Source organism: Cervus canadensis, chromosome 29 (assembly GCF_019320065.1).
Source record: "Cervus canadensis isolate Bull #8, Minnesota chromosome 29, ASM1932006v1, whole genome shotgun sequence".
Classification (NCBI taxonomy): domain Eukaryota; kingdom Metazoa; phylum Chordata; class Mammalia; order Artiodactyla; family Cervidae; genus Cervus; species Cervus canadensis.
Genome location: NC_057414.1, coordinates 46,658,398 through 46,678,070, shown reverse-complemented (window position 1 = coordinate 46,678,070; position 19,673 = coordinate 46,658,398). Strand labels below are relative to the sequence as shown.

Below are 19,673 nucleotides of genomic sequence, written 5' to 3'. Positions count from 1 at the left end.
CTCATGACTCTGCTCTGATGCAGAGAGATCCCTATGAGCATTTCCCAAAATGCTGCAAGCCTTGCTCAAAGAGCCTGTCTGTTCTTTGTTGACTCTTTTAATCGAAGTCTGGGGGAGGAAGGGCCATGCCCACGTTGGAGTTTGTTGTGAGCTCTGATCAGTTCAGTCAAGCCGAGGTTCAGCCTGGAGCTGGTGAGACAGGCGATGTAGTCCAGACAGCCATGAATCAGAGGGTTCTCCTCCCGACGACCGAGGAGCCCATCTCGCTGTATTCCTCTCTGGTGACCCACATGTCCTTGAAGGTGGAGAGTGAGCACAGGATGGAGCCACCTACCCACGCACCATACACGGAATACGGACAGGTGGACACCTGCACGGGGGTGGAGGAGGCAGAGAGGGGGAGTGGAGGAGGGGAGGGAGGAGGGTGAGGCAGGAGGGAGGGTCAGAGGGGAGAGAGGGAGAGAAACCTGGATCAAAATACTAGCAAACTGGGGGAACAAAATGCCAACCCCTGAGCGAACTTCACAGGTAGTCATTCCCCCACTGCCCAGCGAGTACAGTCTATTCCAACCTTTAAAGATGCTTCGTGGCCCTCATCCCACTGCTTGTAGCTTAAAATTATAGGATAAAAGGAATAAGAACACAAAAGACTCACAGTTGACTCTTGGATTCACTCTAAAATACATGACACAGTTGATACGTATATTAAGACCATGCAAAAGGCATACATCATTTTGTAGAAAAAAATACAAATAAGCAAAAAAAAATCCAAGTAATCAGACCAGGTGGAGAAGATCTTCTCTACCACCTGGGGCATCACATCAAGACTTTTTCTGGCTTTTGCTCTGTTCTTACTTTTAGACTGACATCAGCCATGTGTGAGGCAGATAGCAGTGTTTCTTATCCAAGTCAGGTCCCCCCTGGATTGAGCAGGTCAACGCCTCCACACCCACCTGCAGGGTGGCATCACTGAGGCGCTGAAGGATAGTTTACTTGCTCAAGGTCAGATGGTGTCATCCTCACCTGTTACTGACTTTCCTTAAGGCTCTTAGATACGTCATAGTACAACATGTTTCTTCTCCTAATCAGCGAGGTGAACACACTACTGCAGGACAAAGGGATTTAGAAGGAGGATTTCAAACACCCAAGGTCCAGTTGGAAGTGGGAATGATGAGTTATCAGATTCAGTCATGGGGAAGCTTGCTGACTCTATCGCCATAGAACCATGCTTGACTTGGAAACCATCTGCTACTATTGGTTAAGACAAGAAAAACTGCTAAAATTTTAAGGGGGAAAAAAAAGACAAGGAAAAGGATCAGAAAGGGCATGGGAGAGCATATTCAGGGTCAGGCATCAGGCAGGGAAAAGAGCTGGTCGCAGGTGCCTATGTTCTGACTTTTTTCCCATCAATAAGCTGCCACCCTAGATGAGCCACAGACCCCATCTATGTCCTGTCTAAACAAACAAACAAAACCAGGCAAAGGTGTACACAAAATGAGGTCTGTTCATTCAAAAGAGAGCAAAGCCCCCAGCAGAAAAAAATGGCCAGGAGGTTGGAATAAGTGATCACAAAAATATGTTAAAGTAAAAGAAGATAAACAAGAAGGTATATAGCACAGGGAACTGTATTCAGTATCCTGAGATAAGCCATAATGGGATAGAACATTAAACAATGAACACACGTGTATCACTGAGTCGCTCCGGCGTGCAGCAGGAATGAACACTGCACTGAGAAGCAACTGTTCTTCAATTTAAAAAAAGAAAAAGAGAAAAACTACAGACAGCTGGGAAACCTGCCAAAGACTCACCTTCATCAGTCATTAAAGAAACAAAATTAAAACAGTTATTTTTCATCTACCCAGTTGGAAAAGAGTTTTTAAAATGATGGACCCCATTGGAAGGACTGATGTTGAGGCTGAAACTCCAATACTATAGCCACCTGATGCTAAGAGCCGACTCATTTGAAAGGACCCTGATGCTTGGAGGGATTGGGGGCAGGAGGAGAAGGGGACGATAGAGGATGAGATGGCTGGATGGCATCACCGACTCAATGGACGAGTTTGAGTAAACTCCGGAGTTGGTGATGGACAGGGAGGCTTGGCGTGCTGCGATCCATGGGGTCGCAAGGAGTCGGACACGACTGAGCAACTGAACTGAACTGAACTGATGCTGAAGGAACAGCGTGGATGAGACACTGTCTCCCCGGCATTGATAGGACTGGAGGCTGGCTATTCTCAGGGGCACCTTGGCCGTAGGTTCCAAAAGCCTTAACAGTGCATATATTTCTGGCTCAGGAAACTCCCATCTGGAAATGGATTCTAAGGGCGGGGGGGAATTCTCCTAAAGAAATAAGAGGAAATCATGGCACAAGAACATTATTATAGCAAGATCTAGGTTGTCAGGAGAAGCTATTGCCCCATGGAAACCAGCTGTTCTCCGAAGGGAGAGGAGTCTGTTTTAGGGAGAGCATTCTGTTCTTTAGGGGACAATACAATGAGCCCTGCGGACGACTAAAGGTGAACCCACATCCCCTTCTCTTCCAGAGATGTCTAGATGGGAGAGAACTTGGGCAGAGCCAGAGCTAAGTTTTAATAAAGTTATAGGAAAAGGGAGATGCCTTCAAGCTTCATATGGAGAAGTTTTCGGGGTGGGAGGCTGGGGAGTAACTTGAGGGCTCAGAAGAAGTAGGGATGGGAGAGGTTGGTTCAAACCTCAGTCCAGCCACAGGCTGGCGGGCAAAGCCAATGCAAGACAGTGTGAAGGGTGCTCTTTGCAATGGAGGTCAAGAAACACAGAGAGCCTGTATCATGCTTCCATTTGTCTTCCATTCTGGCTAAGCTTGCCTTCCTTTCTGGTTTAGGGGCTTCCCTAGGGGCTCAGATGGTAAAGGCTCTGCCTGCAATGTGGGAGACCGGGGCTTGATCCTTGGGTCGAGGAGATCCCCTGGAGAAGGGAATGGAAACCCACCCTAGTATTCTTGCCTGGAGACTCCCATGGACAGAGGAGCCTGGCAGACAACAGCCCATGGGATGACAAAGAGTTGGACATGACTGAGTTACTAACACCTTCACTTCCTGGTTTAATGCAAGGTTTTTACAGGTAAGAACTCGGAGGGTCAAGAGGAGGAGCAGCGGAAAAGCATTCCTGAGGAGAGCGCAGGACTTCAGAGTGAGAAGCCGTGAGGGATAAGAGCTTTCTAATAATTATGTAAATGTCTCATCTCATGTGAGATGCTGGAAGGAGGCTGCAGCCTTGGGAGGTGAGGAAGCAGGTCAGTAACAATTTTCCAACATTACCTATATTTATGCAGCATCATAGGAAACTGTATAAAGAAGACAGCAGCCTTAGGAAGCGCAAAGGCGGGGGCACTGTTCTTTAATATAAATGTGTGCCCTGGTGGATCCTATTTTATGATGAGGGTTGCAGTCTTAGGAAGGAAGGGATGGGATTAATTTTCCAGTATTACATGGATTTGTATAATAATAATGGAGTTTTATAATGTATATACAAGACGGCTGCTGACTTTGGAAGGGAGGCCTGTATTGATTATATAATACCTGATACATTTATCTTTCCATGAAATTCCTGAGTCTTCCCTGTTGTCTGAATGGCTCTGGAGGAGGAGGCATAGAGACCACCCAGAGCAAGGAGCACTGTTGTGCTTGGGGGACAACCCTCAGTCCTCGGTCTCTGAGGGGAAAAGAAGGCCTCTACTTAACCAAGAGCACGTGGGTGGTCCCATCCCTCCAACCCCAGCCACCCAGCCTGGGCTCACGCTGAGCTGGTTCCTTACAGTTAGAGGGAGAGACAGGAAGATGCTTCTTCATGGTGCAAATTGGGACTTAAATTCCAAACCCACTGTATCAGTTCAGTTCAGCTCAGTCGCTCAGTCATGTCCAACTCTTTGCGACCCCATGGACTGCAGCACACCAGGCTTCCCTGTCCATCACCAACTCCCGAAGTCTACCCAAACTCATGTCCATCAAGTCAGTGATGCCTTCCAACCATCTCATCCTCTGTCATCCCCTTCTCCTCCCACCTTCAATCTTTCCCAGCATCAGGGTCTTTTCAAATGAGTCAGTTCTTCACATCAGGTGGCCAAAGTATTGTAGCTTCAGCGTCAGTATCAGTCCTTCCAATGAACACCCAGGACTGATCTCCTTTAGGATGTACTGGTTGGATCTCCTTGCAGTCCAAGGGACTCTCAAGAGTCTTCTCCAACACCACAGTTCAAAAGCATCAGTTCTTCTGCACTCAGCTTTCTTTATAGTCCAACTCTCACATCCATACATGACTACTGGAAAGACCATAGCTTTGACTAGATGAACCTTTGTTGGCAAAGTAATGTCTCTGCTTTCTAACATGTTGTCTAGTTTGGTCATAGCTTTTCTTTCAATGAGTGTCTTTTAATTTCATGGCTGCAGTCACTGTCTGCAGTGATTTTGAAGCCACCCAAAATAAAGTCTGTCACTATTTCCATTGTTTCCCCATCTATTTGCCATGAAGTGATGGGACCAGATGCCATGATCTTAGTTTTCTGAATGTTGAGTTTTAAGCCAGCTTTTTCACTCCTCTTTCACTTTCATCAAGAGGCTCTTTAGTTCTTCGCTTTCTGCCATAAGGCTGGTGTCATCTGCAAGTCTGAGATTATTGATATTTCTCCATGCAATCTTGATTCCAGCTTGAGCTTTACCTAGCCCAGCATTTCTCATGATGTACTCTGCATATAAGTTAAATAAGCAGGGTGACAATATACAACCTTGAAGTACTCCTTTCCTGATTTGGAACCAGTCTGTTGTTCCCTGTCCAATTCTAACTGTTGCTTCCTGACCTGCATACAGATTTCTCAAGAGCAGGTCAGGTGGTCTGGTATTCCCATCTCTTGAAGAACTATGGACGGAGGTTCGTGACATTGTACAGGAGGCAGTGATCAATTCCATCCCCAAGAAAAAGAAATGCAAAAAGGCAAAATGGTTGTCTGAGGAAGCCTGACAAATAATTGAGGAAAGAAGGGAGGTTAAAGGCAAAGGCAAAATAAAATAAAATAAAGGCAAAGGAGAAAAAGAAAGATCTACCCATTTGAATGCAGAGTTCCAAACAATGGCAAGGAGAGATCAGAAAGTCATCCTCAGTAATCAGTGCAAAGAAATAAAGGAAAACAACAGAATGGGAAAGACTAGAGATCTCTTCAAGAAAATTAGAGATACCAAGGGAACATTTCATGCAAAGATGGGCACAATAAAGGACAGAAATGGTATGGACCTAACAGAAGCAGAAAAAAACCCAGTGCATAAACTTTGCTTACAGAGCTACTTTTATAAACAGGGGGGAAAAAAGAAAATGTTTGAAAAATGGAGTAAAAAAGATGCCCATGTGAAAAGGCTACATGCACTGTGATTCCAACCACATGAGCTTCCGACGACTTGATTCCAGCTACGTGGCGTTCTGGAAAAGGCAGATCTATGGAGATGTTAAAATCATCCGTCGTTGCCTGGGGACGGGGGAGGTGGGGAGCAGTGGGCAGCGCCCAGGGCGCTATTAACGTGAACTATCCTGTGGATAGTTCCCCCCTGGATGTGGAATTACTTCCTCTGCAGGACAGGGTATCTGTGGGCGCATGCCTTTCTACATTCCTCAAAGCCCGTCACACACACGCCACCAGGGGTGAAGCTTAATGGCAACTACAGACTTCAGTTGACAACGATCGGTTCCTCGGTTGTAACCAGTGCACCAGAGGAAAACCACGGATGGGCTCACAGGGAGGGATATGCAGGAGCTTGCTTTATCCTCGGTTTTTCTGTAAACCTAAGACTGCTCTAAAGAAATACAGGCTGTGAATTTGAAAGTAAACAAGAAAAGTTTACATGGTGCTGAGGGCATGGCAGGAACCCCCTGGCAGGGGTGGAGGGTCAGGCAGGGGAGGGGCCCTGGCTTCCTAAAGCCCGAGCTGCGTGGAAGCCGGCCTGCCTTTTGCAGACCTGGATCCGGGAAGTGGGGATGGGGTGGGGGACGTGGGGGGAGCCTCTCTCTGCACCGTCAGCTTCCTCTCCCCCCAGATAGTCCCCGGCAGAGGTCATACAGGCAGGTACCTCTCCCATCTTAAAACCACCACCACCACAACCGCAAAACTCCTTCTGATCTCACGTCCCAGCTGTCGCCCGGCTTTTCTGTGCTTCTTGCAGCAAAAGTCCTTCCAGTCCCCTCCAGACATCGGCTATCTAGGCCCTCCAGGTGGTCTGTCTCACCCGACAGAAGATGCTGAATCCCAGGCCCCCAGGAACCGGTCTTCAGCCTTGCCCCACTTGCCAAAGTTGCAGGATTTCTAGGCCAGCTTGCTGCTCCCAGCAGGGCTGCCCTCTCTCCTCCTTTCCTGCCTGCACTCTGGAGCTCCAGTTCCCGGGACGCCCCTGTTCCTCCAGCCTCTCCCGATGGGCCGAGGGGCTGCATGTGGCCCTCGGCCCAGTACCCTGTCTGCACCCCCGCCCCTGGTCTCTAGGTGGCCCGCCTCTGATGACGTCTCCAGTATGGAGCTGGAGCCCAGCCTCCTCCCACCTCTGAGCTCTATCCCTCCTGAATTCTGCTCCCCGACAGACAGGAGACATCCCCAAGGGGACGCGTCCAAAATGCCACTTCAGACTTCCCCTGGCCACCCCTCTGGTGCCCTCGACCATCTCTGCCACAGCGTCTCTGTCTCCCCAGGTGTTCAGGCTGGAACTTCAGGACATGCCCGGGGTTCCTCTGTCTCACCGCTACTTCACATCTCCCTTAAAATCTTACTGCCTTTGCCTTGAGTGTGAGCTCAAAATTTGGCCACCTCCCCACACCCCCCATGCTGCCAACTCTGAGCCACCAGCATCCCTCACCTGGACCCCAGCATCACCTCCCAGCTGCATCCTCACAGTCCACTCCCCACACAGCAGCCCGACCCCCACTCCAGAGCCTGGCCTGATGTTGTCACTGCTCTGCCCAAACCTCCTTCCTGTTGGTTCCCAGTCTCCTTCACAGTAAAATCTCGCATGGCTTCTCTGACCCCGTTTACCCCGCTCCCTCTCTCAGCCCAGCCAACCTTCCTCAGCACTTCCTTAAGAAATCTGCCTCTGGGCCGCTGTGTGGGCTGTTCCCTGTGCCTGAATGCTCTTCCCCACATATCCACCTGCTCCCCTCTCCTCCTTCAAGTAGTCACTGAAAACCGCCTTTCCAGGAGTGCCCCTGCCCTGACCTCTCTCCCCTTCTCCTTCCTGTCTGTCTCCCTGACCCCGAGGCTCATAGCGCTTCCCAGCATATCACCCTCCGTACATATGACCTGAATTGCTCACTCCTTATCACCCTCCCCCCAACACACACTGGAATGTAAGCTCCCAGAGTTTTGTTGCTTTCTGTTAACTGGGGCTTCTGCAAGCACCTGGCATCTCGGAGGCATTCCAGGAACATGGAATAAATCGCCGAGCCCCAGAGGGTGGGTGGAGGGGCCCTACCTTCACACTAATCTTCGGGGAGACCAGGGCGGATGCTTCTTTCTGCAGCCGGGACCTCAGGCCAGAACAGGTGCCTGTACCTCCCGACAGGATGATGTGGCCAAAAAGGATCTTCCAGAGGGCAGGGTTGCAGGAGCCGATGCATTTGAATGCCTTTATGTGGATGCCCAGGTCGTTCCGCTCTGTCAGGATGGACGGGACAAGGAGGAAACTTAGGGGACCAGAGGCCCAGTGGCTGCACCCCTGGGCTCCTCCCTTCCCCGGCAGGGACCAGGGAGGCGGGGGCCCCCGAGTCTCAGGCAGTTCAAGTGCAGTGGACAAACAGCACCGCTGACCTCGAGGCCCTTACAGGTCCAACACAATAAAGTACGTAAACTGCCCAGTGCAGGCGTGGGGTCCGCGACTCACGACTGAAGAAATAAATGTTAACTCTCCTCGCTCATCCGGAAGACCTTGCATCCAAATGTCACCAACAGCTATTAATTTTTAATTTTAAAAAATTGTTTAGATTAATTTTTATTGGGTAGTTTCTTTACAAAGTTGTTTGTTAGTCTCTACTGTTCAGCAAAGTGAATCAGCTATATGCACACATACATCTCCTCTTTTCTGGATTTCCTTTCCATTTAGGTCACCAAGAAGCCCTGAAGAGGGTTCTCTGAGCTCTACAGTATTCTCATTAGCTGTCCACTTTACACACGGGATCAATAGTGTATAAATGTCAGCCTGTCTCCCAGTTCATCCCGCCCCCTTGGTGTCCGTGTGTTTGTTCTCTTCGTCTGTGAGTTACTAGTTTTTAACGTGTTGGCATCCGTTTCCTTATGAAAGGACTCTGCAGCCACAGGGTCTTTGCTCAGGTGGCCTTGGAAAATCATCCTGGTCCTTCCTTTCCTGACTCATCCCTTGCCTGGCCTTGGAAACTCACTCTGGTCCTTCCTTTCCTGACTCATCCCTTGCCTGTGTGGCCTCAGAGGCGATGAGAACAGACCCAAAGGACGTGTGCACTGTGGTCCTGTGTCTCGGAGATTGTGAGGTCCCGGGAGGGATGGCTGGTGCCTATCACTGTGTCCCCAGCTGTGACGGTACCGGCCGTGTGGCCCTGGGATAAGGACTGAAAAGTCTAACTCACAGGAGCCGTGGAGACGTGTGCACCTGCAGCTACCGTCAAAGTCACAGTTGTGCCCACAAAGCTGCCGTCCACCTAGACCCGGAAGAGAACTTTCATGCTGTGGGCGAGACTTCACCCAACGGCTTCTTCATTTACCCTTAAAATCTGGAGGTGTGAGCCATGTTCTAAACCTTCACCCCCTACACAGCCTGTCGGAGAACTCGGAACCTGGCTCACCTGTACTAGATAAAAACACTGGGTCCTTACTAGGTACTCATTCTGGGGAAGTTGACTTATTTTTTATTCCCCTTTGTCCCTTATTAATGTAACCAATTATCTCTAAGTTTTGATATCAGGCAAGAGCTGGCTTTCCCTGACTACTTTGCAGACTTCATTTTCCCAATCACAGGGAATTTTATCCCTCATCATTTATTTTTTCTGTTCGCCCATGTCTGCCAGAGAGCTTTGTTGGCTCAACCTTCATTTAAAATCTCTGGATCAACCAGATTTTTAAAGTTTCCTTCAAATTCCATGGGTTTTGCTTCTTTGCTTTGTCTGAATATCTATATTCCGAGCTATTTTGTAAGTAGGTAGAATATAAATAATACATGATGAAAAAGACTTGCTGTCCAGGATAGCATCTTATCACATTTGATGAATGATCTAACACTTTCCCGTAGGTTTCTTCATCTGTAAGATGAAATAATGTGAGATCTGGGGAAGGCTGGAAGGACACAACACATGCACAAATGGTCAGCAACATACGGGTGTGTTGATGTTAATTGTTGTTTAGTCACTAAATCACGTCCAACTCTTTTGTGAGCCCCCATGGACTGTAGCCCACTAGGCTTCCCTGTTCATGGGATTCTCCAGGCAAGAATACCCGAGCGGGTTGCCATTTCCTTCTCCAGGGGATCATCCCGACACAGGGATCGAACCCTCATCTCTTGTGTTGGCAGGTGGATTGTTTACCTGCTGACCCACCAAGGAAGTCCTGGAGACTATTTCTTAAATAGTGGTAAACCGTGTTTGGGTGCTTAATAAGTGACAGTTGCTATCAGGGGACCTTTTGAAACGAGGTGTCAGCTTGCTATTATTTGCTGCTCAAAATAGAATGCCCTCCTGGCAACCCATCTCCTTCTGCCTTGCGACACGCTCATCTGCCTGTGTGTAGTTCGTCTCTGACCCCCTCCACGGACTCACCTATGAGGTCTGGCTGGAAAAGCGCTTCAGGGCAGAAAAACCTCTCCTTCCCAAGGTCTATCTCCTGGCCATCAGGCAGCTGACACTTTTGTGGGTAGGAGGGAGAGTTGGCTTCTGCCTTCTCTTTTTCAAAGTCCAAAGCCACAAAACAATTTTTCTCTTTCAGGTCCCGCACACACTCCCGATCAGCTGTGGAAGAGACGAAAAGGGTCTGACTGTGAGCCGAGTTCACAAAAGGATTTTTTTCTCCAGGCGCCTCCTTCTAAAGCTTCAGCTCCTTGCAGGTGTGGGGACCAGACAGCGCCATTGCAGCCGGAATTTCTATTGTCATCTCATATTCTAGTACCGGACTTCACATAGCTCAGTGTGAAGATTTTGCCTGCAATGCAGGAGACTCAGGTTCTATCCCTGGGTTGGGAAGATTCTCTGGAGAAGGGAACGGCTACCCACTGATGTATTCCTGCCTGGGAAATCCCATGGACAGAGGAGCCTTGTGGGCTACAGTCCATGCGGTTGCAAGGAACTGGACACAACGTAGTGACTAAACAGAACTCTAGTACCTGCTGATCTGCGACACGTGTCAGGGCCAGGTCTGTGCTTGAGAAGGGTGGGCTAGGGATGTTCTGAACTAAAATGCAAATGTTTGAGAAGTGTCTTCATTTTATATGCGGTGTGCTTTGGGGGCTGGATGATCAAGTTCAATTCTATTATCTATTAATCTAGGAGGTGATGGTGCTCGCATCCCTACCTGCTACGAATATTGCCTCCAAACAGTTCACAACTGCCCCTTCCTCTGGAGAACTGCCCAAGACAACAGCAGCCCCCTATTCCAGAAACATCCCACCTTCTGGACTGCTGACAACAGGTTTCAGACTCAGCTACATCTCCTGGTGTTACACTTTTATTTTTCATCCATCATCACTTTTGAGATTGGGTCAGAGGGCTCTCCCTACACCTGCTCACTGGGAAATCCCACCGGTTCTTCAGCTCATGGACATCTGACCTTTACCTTGTCACTTCACCTAAACCAGGATGGTGAATCTGTCACTTGTAATGGCAGAAGTGGGAGAGGTGAAATTTGAAAGTAGACTTTTTCTTGACTTCTTTCCCTCCAACAACTGATGCTGTTGGTCACACCCTTCTCTTTCCTTGCCTCCTGGGTAACAGCTTATAGTTTCCCCTTCTTTGCCTGGTTTGGGCTTTGGTGAGACAACTATAGGTTCAAATTACCTCTTCCACCATTTACCAAGCGCCAAGCTTCCCTGATAGCTCAGTTAGTAAAGAATCCGCCTGCAATGCAGGAGACCCTAGTTTGATTCCTGGATTGGGAAGATCCTCTGGAGAAGGGATAGATTATCCACTCCAGTATTCTTGGGCTTCCCTTGTAGCTCAGCTAGTAAAGAATCCACCTGCAATTCTGGAGACCTGGTTTCGATCACTGGGTTGGGAAGATCCCCTGGAGAAGGGAAAGGCTACCCACTCCAGTATTCTGGCCTGGAGAATTCCATAGACTGTATAGTCCATGGGGTTGCAAAGAGTTGGATACGACTGAGCGACTTTCACTTTCACTTTCAAGCTCATTATCCTCTTTTTTTTTTTTTTCTTTCTTTATTTATTTATTTTTTTCCAGTGGGTTTTGTCATACATTGATATGAATCAGCCATGGATTTACACGCTCATTATCCTCTTAACCTTCCCTCTCCTCGTCTTCAAGAGTGGGACTGATCATTCCTCACAGTACTGCTGTAAGGATGAGAGGAAGTAATGCATATTTGACTTTGCTAAGTGTGAGGTGTCAGTAAAATGTATGAGTCCATCCCAGTCGATCCTTACCACTGTCCCTTGCTTTCCTCTAATTGCCACTATTCTTCTGGGCTCCATGCTTTGCATTGGATATAGACCTCTCACCTGAGAAGACCAGAAACCACAAGGTGGGTTATAGGCTTGGTGGGAATGGGTGTCATGTAGGGTCTACAGGCTGGGAATTTAGTCCAGGAAGTGGGTGAAGAGTGGACAGGCACCTCCTTGTCTGGAGTCCTTGGGTTCCCTTCCCAGAAGTTATACCTGCTAGTCATGTGAAGTTGAAGTCATCTAACTTTCCTAAACCTATTCCTCTTGCAATGGAGGTAATTGTTTCTACTCAGAGTACTGAAGCATAAAGCAACGAGAGAATGTTTGCAGACTGTTTCCTTAGCCAGCTGCCTTTCACAGGGTAAGCACTCTGTAGAGCTTAGCTCGTCAGCATCAGCGTCAGCATCACCTCACCACCTTCACCACCACCATCATCGTGACCACCACCATCAGCTCCTTCATCATCACCGTTACACCCGCATCACCGCCTTCATCACCGTCATAACCTCATCTTCACCATCATCCTTGTTGCCGTCATCAATGCACTAAGTGTCCCTCGACATAGAGAGCATTGCTTTTTAGGACCAGAATGGTGGTAAAGTAGCCTTTGCTTTACAAATTGAGGGCTGTAGGTGGAGGAAGCTAAGGAGGCTATTGGGGCCCGAAGACTGGTTTACCTGGCTGCGAAGAGCAGCGTCCTACCTGTGCTCACCAGCGAGTGCCCACTTTCTGACAGCAGACGTAGGAGGTACAAGGTTAGGTCTTGGCCCGCAATGTCCATGTGGAAGGTTGACTGATGCAAAGGACAGCCGTCAACGATGGGCACGAAATACGTCATTCCTTCTCCAGACTCAATCGTCATCCCTAGGCAAGAAAGCACCCTGGGATCATCATGTCACGTGCAGGGCATTGCTCGTCGGTTGTCAGGTCTGCTTGAAGACATGGCAGAGGAGCAACCAACCGGACGGGAAGACAAGGGATCCGAGGAGAAAACTTCCTTTCCCTGCAGGAGAGTGTGCTAGGATGGTGCCAATCTGGGTCGCTGGAGAGGAAGCCTGCAGGCTTTCTGATTAAATCAGACATTCAGGTATTAGCCTTTTCATACTGTTCATGGGGTTCTTAAGGCAAGACTACTGAAGCGGTTTGCCATTCCCTTCTGCAGGGGACCATGTCAAGGCTGTATATTGTCACCCCACTTAATTAACTTATTGCAGAGTACATCACATGAAACGCCCAGTTAGATGAATCACAAGCTGGAATCAAGATTTCTGGGAGAAATATCAACAACCTCAGATATGCAGATGATACCATTCTAAAGGCAGAAAGCAAAGTGGAACTAAAGAGCCTCTTGATGAGGGTCAAAGAGGGAAAAAAACTCAACATTCAAAAAACAACAATCTTGGCATCTTATTCTATCACTTCATGGCAAACAGGTGGGGGAAAAGGGGAAATAGTGACAGATTGAATTTTCTTGCGCTCCAAAATCATTGTGGATGGTGACTGCCGCCATGAAATTAAAAGACGCTTGCTCCTTGGAAGAAAAACTATGACAAACCTAGACAGTGTATTAAAAAGCAGAAACATTACTTTGCAGGCAACGGTCTGTATAGTCAAAGCCATGGTTTTTCCAATGGTCATGTATGCATGTGACAGCTGGACCATAAAGAAGGCTGAGCACGAAAGAATTGGTGTTTTCGAATTGTGGTGTTGGAGAAGACTCTTGGCAGTCCCTTGGGCTGCAGGGAGATCAAACCAGCCAGTCCTAAAGGAAATAAGTCCTGAATATTCGTTGGAAGGACTGACGCTGAAGCTGATGCTCCAATACTTTGGTTACCTGAGGCCAAGAGCCAACTCACTAGAAAAGACTCTGATGCCGGGAAAGATTGAGGAGAAGAAAAGAGAAGGGGATGACAGAGGATGAGATGGTTGGATGGCATCACCGACTCAATGGACATAAGTGTGAGCAAACTCTGGGAGATGGTGAAGGACAGGGAATCCTGGTGTGCTACAGTGCACAGGGTCACAGAGAGTCAGACACGACTGAGCGACTGAACAACAAGGGCATGGCACCAGCGTTTTCTCATTTTAAGACTTATTAAGCCAGGAGCAGGCAACCCACTGCAGTGTTCTTGCCTGAAGCATTCCATGGACAGAGGAGCCTGGTGGGCTACAGTCCACGGGGTCGCAAACAGTCAGACACGACTTAGCGACTGAGCACGCACAAACAGATCGATGAAGCAGAAGAGAGAGCACAGAAACAGACCCCCACACACAGACAACTGGCTTTTAAAAAACGTGCAAAGGCAATCCAGTGAAGCAAGCAGAGTCTTTAAACAAATACTGTGGGGGAAATGAGACCTCTATACACATGTAAAACTTCACTCATACTTCATACCACATACAAAAATTTATTCAAAATGGATCTAAATGGAAAACTAAAGGACAAAGTTTCTAGAAGAAAGCAGCAGAAAACTTCTTGGGCTCAGCATCTATTTCTTAGATATGACACTGAAAATAAGATCCACAGAAACTAAATTGATGAATTGATCTTCCTTGAAGTTAAAATCTTCTGCTCTTCAAAATACACCATGAGGAGGAAAAGTCAAGTCATAAACTGGGAATAAATAGCTGCAAAACTTCTGGCTGATAAAAGACTGGTACCCAGAATACAAAAAGAATTCATAAATCTCAAAGATAAATAAGTCAATTTAAAAAAATTGGGCAAAACATTCGAACAGACGGAAGCAGATCTACGGATGGTAAATAAACACGTGAAAAATGCTCAATCTGATTGGTCTTCAGGAAAATGCCAATCAAAACCACAATGAGACACCGCTGCATACCTGTTCAGAAGCAGAAATGAAAGACTGACCCCATCAAGGGCCTTGGAGGAACCGGGCCTGTCACAACGGTTGTGTGGGACCACACAAAACAGTCCATGCATCACCACGCTGCAACTAGTTGGGCTGAGTTTTTAAAAAGTTAAACATCCCCCTACCACATAACACAGTCACCTCCCTTCTAAGTATTTGCCCAAAAGAAATGAAAACAAGTGTCCGTGCAAATGTCCACAGAAACTGTTGATAAAAGTCCCCAACTGGAAACCTCCCAAATGTCCATTCCCGGGTGAATGGATGAAGTAGGGGCACTCATACCAAGGAGCATTACTTGGCAGCAGCAAGGGATGAGCTGTTGATATAAACAACAGCATGAGTGAATACCCAGATAATGATTTTGAGTGTAAAAAGCTGCCCAGGAAAGGGTACCCACTGCATAATGACACTTCTAGGAAACTCCAGAAGATGCAGACACATGTGTGGGGACAGGCTGGTGGTTGTCTGAGGACAGACTGGAGGAGGCAGCGTGTGGGGGTGGGAGGGAAGTATCTGGGGATGGTGGATAAGTTCGTCCTCTTGACTGTGCAGGTGGGTTCAGAGTGTATCCACACCTCAAGGTGTATCCAGGTGTATCAATCATACCTCAATAAAGATGTTCAGGAAAAAGTGACTCAGTGTGGGAGGTGGGGGAGAATGTTCAACCAGGAGGGATGAAAAGAGCTCATAAGTGGCTTTTATGAATTTTTCTTTTCTTTTCTATTTGGCAACAAGGGAGTGGACAGCCAGAGGGAAGGGCTGGGCGTGGGCATGGCCATGGGCTCCCAGGGGCAACTCACCAGCGGTGTGGCCAGAAGCATAGAGAGAAAGGACTCCTTGGTTGGCTAAATATAAGGCAGGCACACCGAAGGTCTCAAACAGGATCTGCGGGAGGCGTGGATGCAGTCAGGGGGCACTTTGCCTAAATTCCGTGAGCAAACGAGACCCTCTGGCCAGAGGCACATGACTGCCCCAGAGGGATCCAGACAGCGGGCCAGGAATGCCACTCTTCACCCCAGCCCTGCCCTGACGAGCTCCACAACACCCTGACTCCCCATCTGCAGAATGGGCTCATACCCTTCCCAGGTACCAAAAGGGTGAGCACCTTCTGTGTTGTCTCAGGACCAACTAGAGGGCATCACATCGTCTTGTAAGCCACCGTTTCTTCACGGTGGGGAAAACGCAGATTCCCAAAGCCTCTGAGAAGCCATTGCTGGTCCCTCCACTGAGCACACCCTTCTTTCCTCTCTCCGAGGGCGGGCAGACCCATACCGAGCAGGGTTCTTGGCCTTCCCCAATCAATAGAAATCGATCAGAGGCCAGACGAGGCACTCAGGCAAGGCTTGATCGGGGCGGGGCCCCTGTTGCAGAAGGCGGGGTGGCAAGAACAAGTAACAGGTTCCTGGCTCCCCTGAGTGGGGTCGGGGTGTGTCCAGGGGTGAGCAGAGGGGTGGTGTAGGTGGGTTGCCCCCCTTCGTGGTGCTGAGAGCAAGGGGCACATGCAGGGCCCTGCTTCTGCCAGCACTACCCAGTTTTTGACAGTTTTTTTTTTTTTTTGCTGCCAGCTCTTCAGAAGTGGCAGTTGAGTTTTTCGGTCTCTTTGTATCTTTTGGTCCGGAATTTGTCCCCAGCGCACATGCACGCAGTTATTTTTGGTGTCGTATGGTTTCTTTGCTCGAGGAGAGGTGTGTCCCAGTGCAAGCACCACAGCAAAGGCCAGGTCCCAGGGCCTCCTGTCTCCAGACGTCCTCAGAATTCTGACACTTGGACTTTAGACAACTCATTTGTCTCATCACGATGGAGCAATGAAAGCTAACGGCTACTGTGTGTCACGTACAGGCCAGGCACTTAGTCCAGACATGGCTTGGTCAAGAAACCTCTCCTGGGTGCTATGTACACGGGGGAAGCAGCAAACAGGGGAGGCACAGCCTCGTGTTTACGGCCCACGGTGGCGGCCCCCTGGTGGATGTGACATAGGATTCCCCCCCACCCCATCCACATGAGAGACCGGTGGGCAAGGACGTGAGGGAGCAGGTGGCAGAAGTGGGATGTGAGCACAGGCTGCAGGACACGCCGGGGCACGGCCTCTGTGACCCTGGTGGGGTGAGTGAGCGACTCAGCTGCCAGATGGCGACACTGGGGTCCACGGGCCTCCAAGTCCTTCCCAAGTCTGTTCCTGCCCCTACACTCCAGAGGCAACCGCTTTTGGTTTTCTCTTTTTTTTCGGCTGGGCGGGGTTGCTGCACGCTGGCTCTGGTCTGGGTGCGGGGGCTCCTCTCTAGTTTTGTGGCGGTGGTTTCTCTTGTTGCAGAGCCCGGGCTCCAGGCACGTGAGCTCAGTACTTGTGGTGAACGGGCTCAGTATTTGTGGTGAACGGGCTCAGTGCTTGTGGTGAACAGGCTCAGTACTTGTGGTGAACAGGCTCAGTGCTTGTGGTGAACGGGCTCAGTACTTGTGGTGAATGGGCTCAGTACTTGTGGTGAATGGGCTCAGTATTTGTGGTGAATGAGTACTTGTGGTGAATGGGCTCAGTACTTGTGGTGAACGGGCTCAGTGCTTATGGTGAACAGGCTCAGTACTTGTGGTGAACAGGCTCAGTATTTGTGGTGAATGAGTGCTTGTGGTGAATGAGCTCAGTACTTGTGGTGAACAGGCTCAGTACTTGTGGTGAACGGGCTCAGTGCTTGTGGTGAACGGGCTCAGTGCTTGTGGTGAACGAGTACTTGTGGTGAACAGACTCAGTACTTGTGGTGAATGGGCTTAGGTGCCCCACGGTGTATGGAATATCCCCAGACCTGGGATCAAAGCTATGTCCCCACTGAACCCGTGATTGCGTTGGCAAGAGGATTCTTAATCACTGGACCATTGGGGAAATTGTATTGGTTCTTTCGATGGCGGGACTCAACATGGTGTCCCTCGGATAGATGGAAGGCAGACTTGGTCACATGCAGCTCCAAACAAGGGTCAACTGCCAGGCTGCACCATGGGGGTGGGACGGGGGTGCACCCAGGAACAGGGTGACAGTGAGCTGGAGCTGCCGGGGACAGAGCACCGATGGCCGGCGGGGGTTCTGCCAGGTTTCAAGGGATCCTTTGAATCAGCTCATTTGACTAATGTCATGGGCTCCTGGGCATAGAAACAGACCCTAATGGTCTAGTACCCGTCTCTGAAGTGATTAGGGCAGGTGTAAAGTGCCCTGGGGTGTGTGACGGGACCACAGACAGAGTGGTTGGGGTGTGGGCTTAATCCGCTGCCCAAGACGGAAATTAACCAGCCTCTAGCCAAGACCCCAAACCAGGTCAAGACAGCCTTTTTAAACAACATTATACACGGAACACACACCACTGAGTGTGTTACTCACAAAGCGTGCTTCCCTCTAAGGGGGTTATTACAGAGCAGGGTCTGGGGGCTTGATGATTTACCAAGAGAAGTGAGAACACGTGTCCATACAAAGATTAGCCTGTCAGTCTTGCCATTCTTAGGTTCCCCCCACCTGGATCCTGGAATTTGGATCCTAGTGGAGGTGGGAGGGCAGCTTTTATGATTCAACTAGAGACCCTTCCCCTTAAAAACACGAAGACAAAAACCAGCTCCACTCCCCCTGGGCTGGCAAGAGCTTGGAAGGGTCTTCAGGGATCCTGAGGTCAAGCTCCCATTTCATGGATGAGAAAACAGAGGCCTAGGGACAAGAACCAGCATTTAGTGAGCGCTTGATGGTGCTGAGCATTGGGACACGCGCTTTAGTGCGTTAACTCATCTCATTTCCATAGCACCCCCAGGCGATATCGTCATCCTCCTCTGAGGGGACACCAGGACACCCAGAGGACCAGTCACCCACCCGAGGTCACAGGGCCAGCACTTGGGGGTCTCAATGCCAGCCCGTGCCCTTCCCTGTATGCTGGGCTGTTCCCCACACTGGTTTCTCTCCTGGGACTTGGCCCCCAGAAACCCTCTTCAGATACACATTTATTCTCAGAGGAGAACCAGCCCCGCAGTCCTCAGCCTGCTTGTCTCCAGGAGGAGCCCTGGACATCAGCTGCTGGACCGAGGGCCAAAGGCAGGGAGGGGACCGGCTGGAAGGCCGGAGCGGACGGGGAGCTCGGCGCAGAGCCGGGTCAAACATGTCTGGGTGTGTCTGAGGGTGTTTCCGGATGAGACTGGGAGTTAAGTGCATGTGCTAAGTGCTGAGCTCAGTCGTGGCCAACTCCTGCAACCCCGTGGACTGTGGCCCACCAGGCTCTCTGTCCATGAGATTCTCCAGGCAAGAATACTGGAGTGGGTTGCCATTTCCTTCTCCAGGAGATCTTCCCCACGCAGGGATTGAACCTGTGTCTCTTAAGTCTCCTGTATTGGCAGGCGGGTTCTTTACCACTAGCACCACCCATAGACTGAGCAAAGCAGATTGTTCTTCCCAAAGTCAGTGACGTGAAAGCCAAAGAGTTGGTCGCTCAGTCATGTCTGACTCTCTGCGACCCCATGGACTGTAGCCCACCAGGTTCTTCTGTCTATGACATTCCCCAGGCAAGAATACTGGAGTGGGTAGCCGTTCCCTTCTCCAGGGGAGCTTCCCCACCCAGGGATCAAACCCGGGTCTCTTTCATTGCAGGCAGATTCTTTACTGCCTGAGCCACCAGGGGAGGTGGGTCTCATCTAATCAGCTGAAGGGCTGACTAGAACAAAAGGCCTGAACTTCCCTGAAGGAGAGGGAATTCCTCCTGCCTGATTGCCTTTGAACTGGGACATCAGGTCTTTTTTTTTTAAATATATTCCTTATTATTATTTTATTTATTTTTGGCTGTGCGGGATCTTCATTGCCGCCGGGACTTCCTCTAGTTGCGGCCAGCACACGCTTCTTGTTACTGTGGCCTCTCTTGTTGTGGAGCCCAGGCTGTAGGGTTTGCAGGCTCCGTAACTGCGACTCCCGAGCCATGGAGCGCAGGCTCAGTGGTTGGAGTGCTCGGGCTTCGTTGCCCGAGGCGTGTGGAATCTTCCCAGATCAGGGATCGAACCCATGTCTCCTGCACTGGCAGGCAGAGTTTTACCACTGAGCCCTCAGGAAATCCTGGGACATCAGTTTGTGTGTGTGTGTGTGTGTGTGTGTGTGGTTCTGGACTAGAACTTAGACCGCTGGCTGTCCTGGGGTCCATCCTGCTGGCTGCAGATGCT

The 19,673-nt window shown here is 49.6% G+C and overlaps 1 protein-coding gene across 1 annotated transcript in view; it reads right to left on the bottom strand.

Annotated features, from left to right (window-relative positions):
• Positions 1-226: 226 nt before the first annotated feature.
• The window catches only part of LOC122430775 (actin-like), a 31,979-nt gene continuing 12,532 nt past the window's right edge, over positions 227-19,673 (bottom strand). The window contains exons 4-8 of the mRNA XM_043451588.1: positions 15,308-15,392; positions 12,337-12,498; positions 9,784-9,972; positions 7,476-7,657; positions 227-370 (exon numbers count right to left, since the gene is read on the bottom strand). Coding sequence (XP_043307523.1) covers positions 227-370; positions 7,476-7,657; positions 9,784-9,972; positions 12,337-12,498; positions 15,308-15,392 — 762 coding nt within the window. The remainder of the gene's footprint in view (positions 371-7,475; positions 7,658-9,783; positions 9,973-12,336; positions 12,499-15,307; positions 15,393-19,673) is intronic.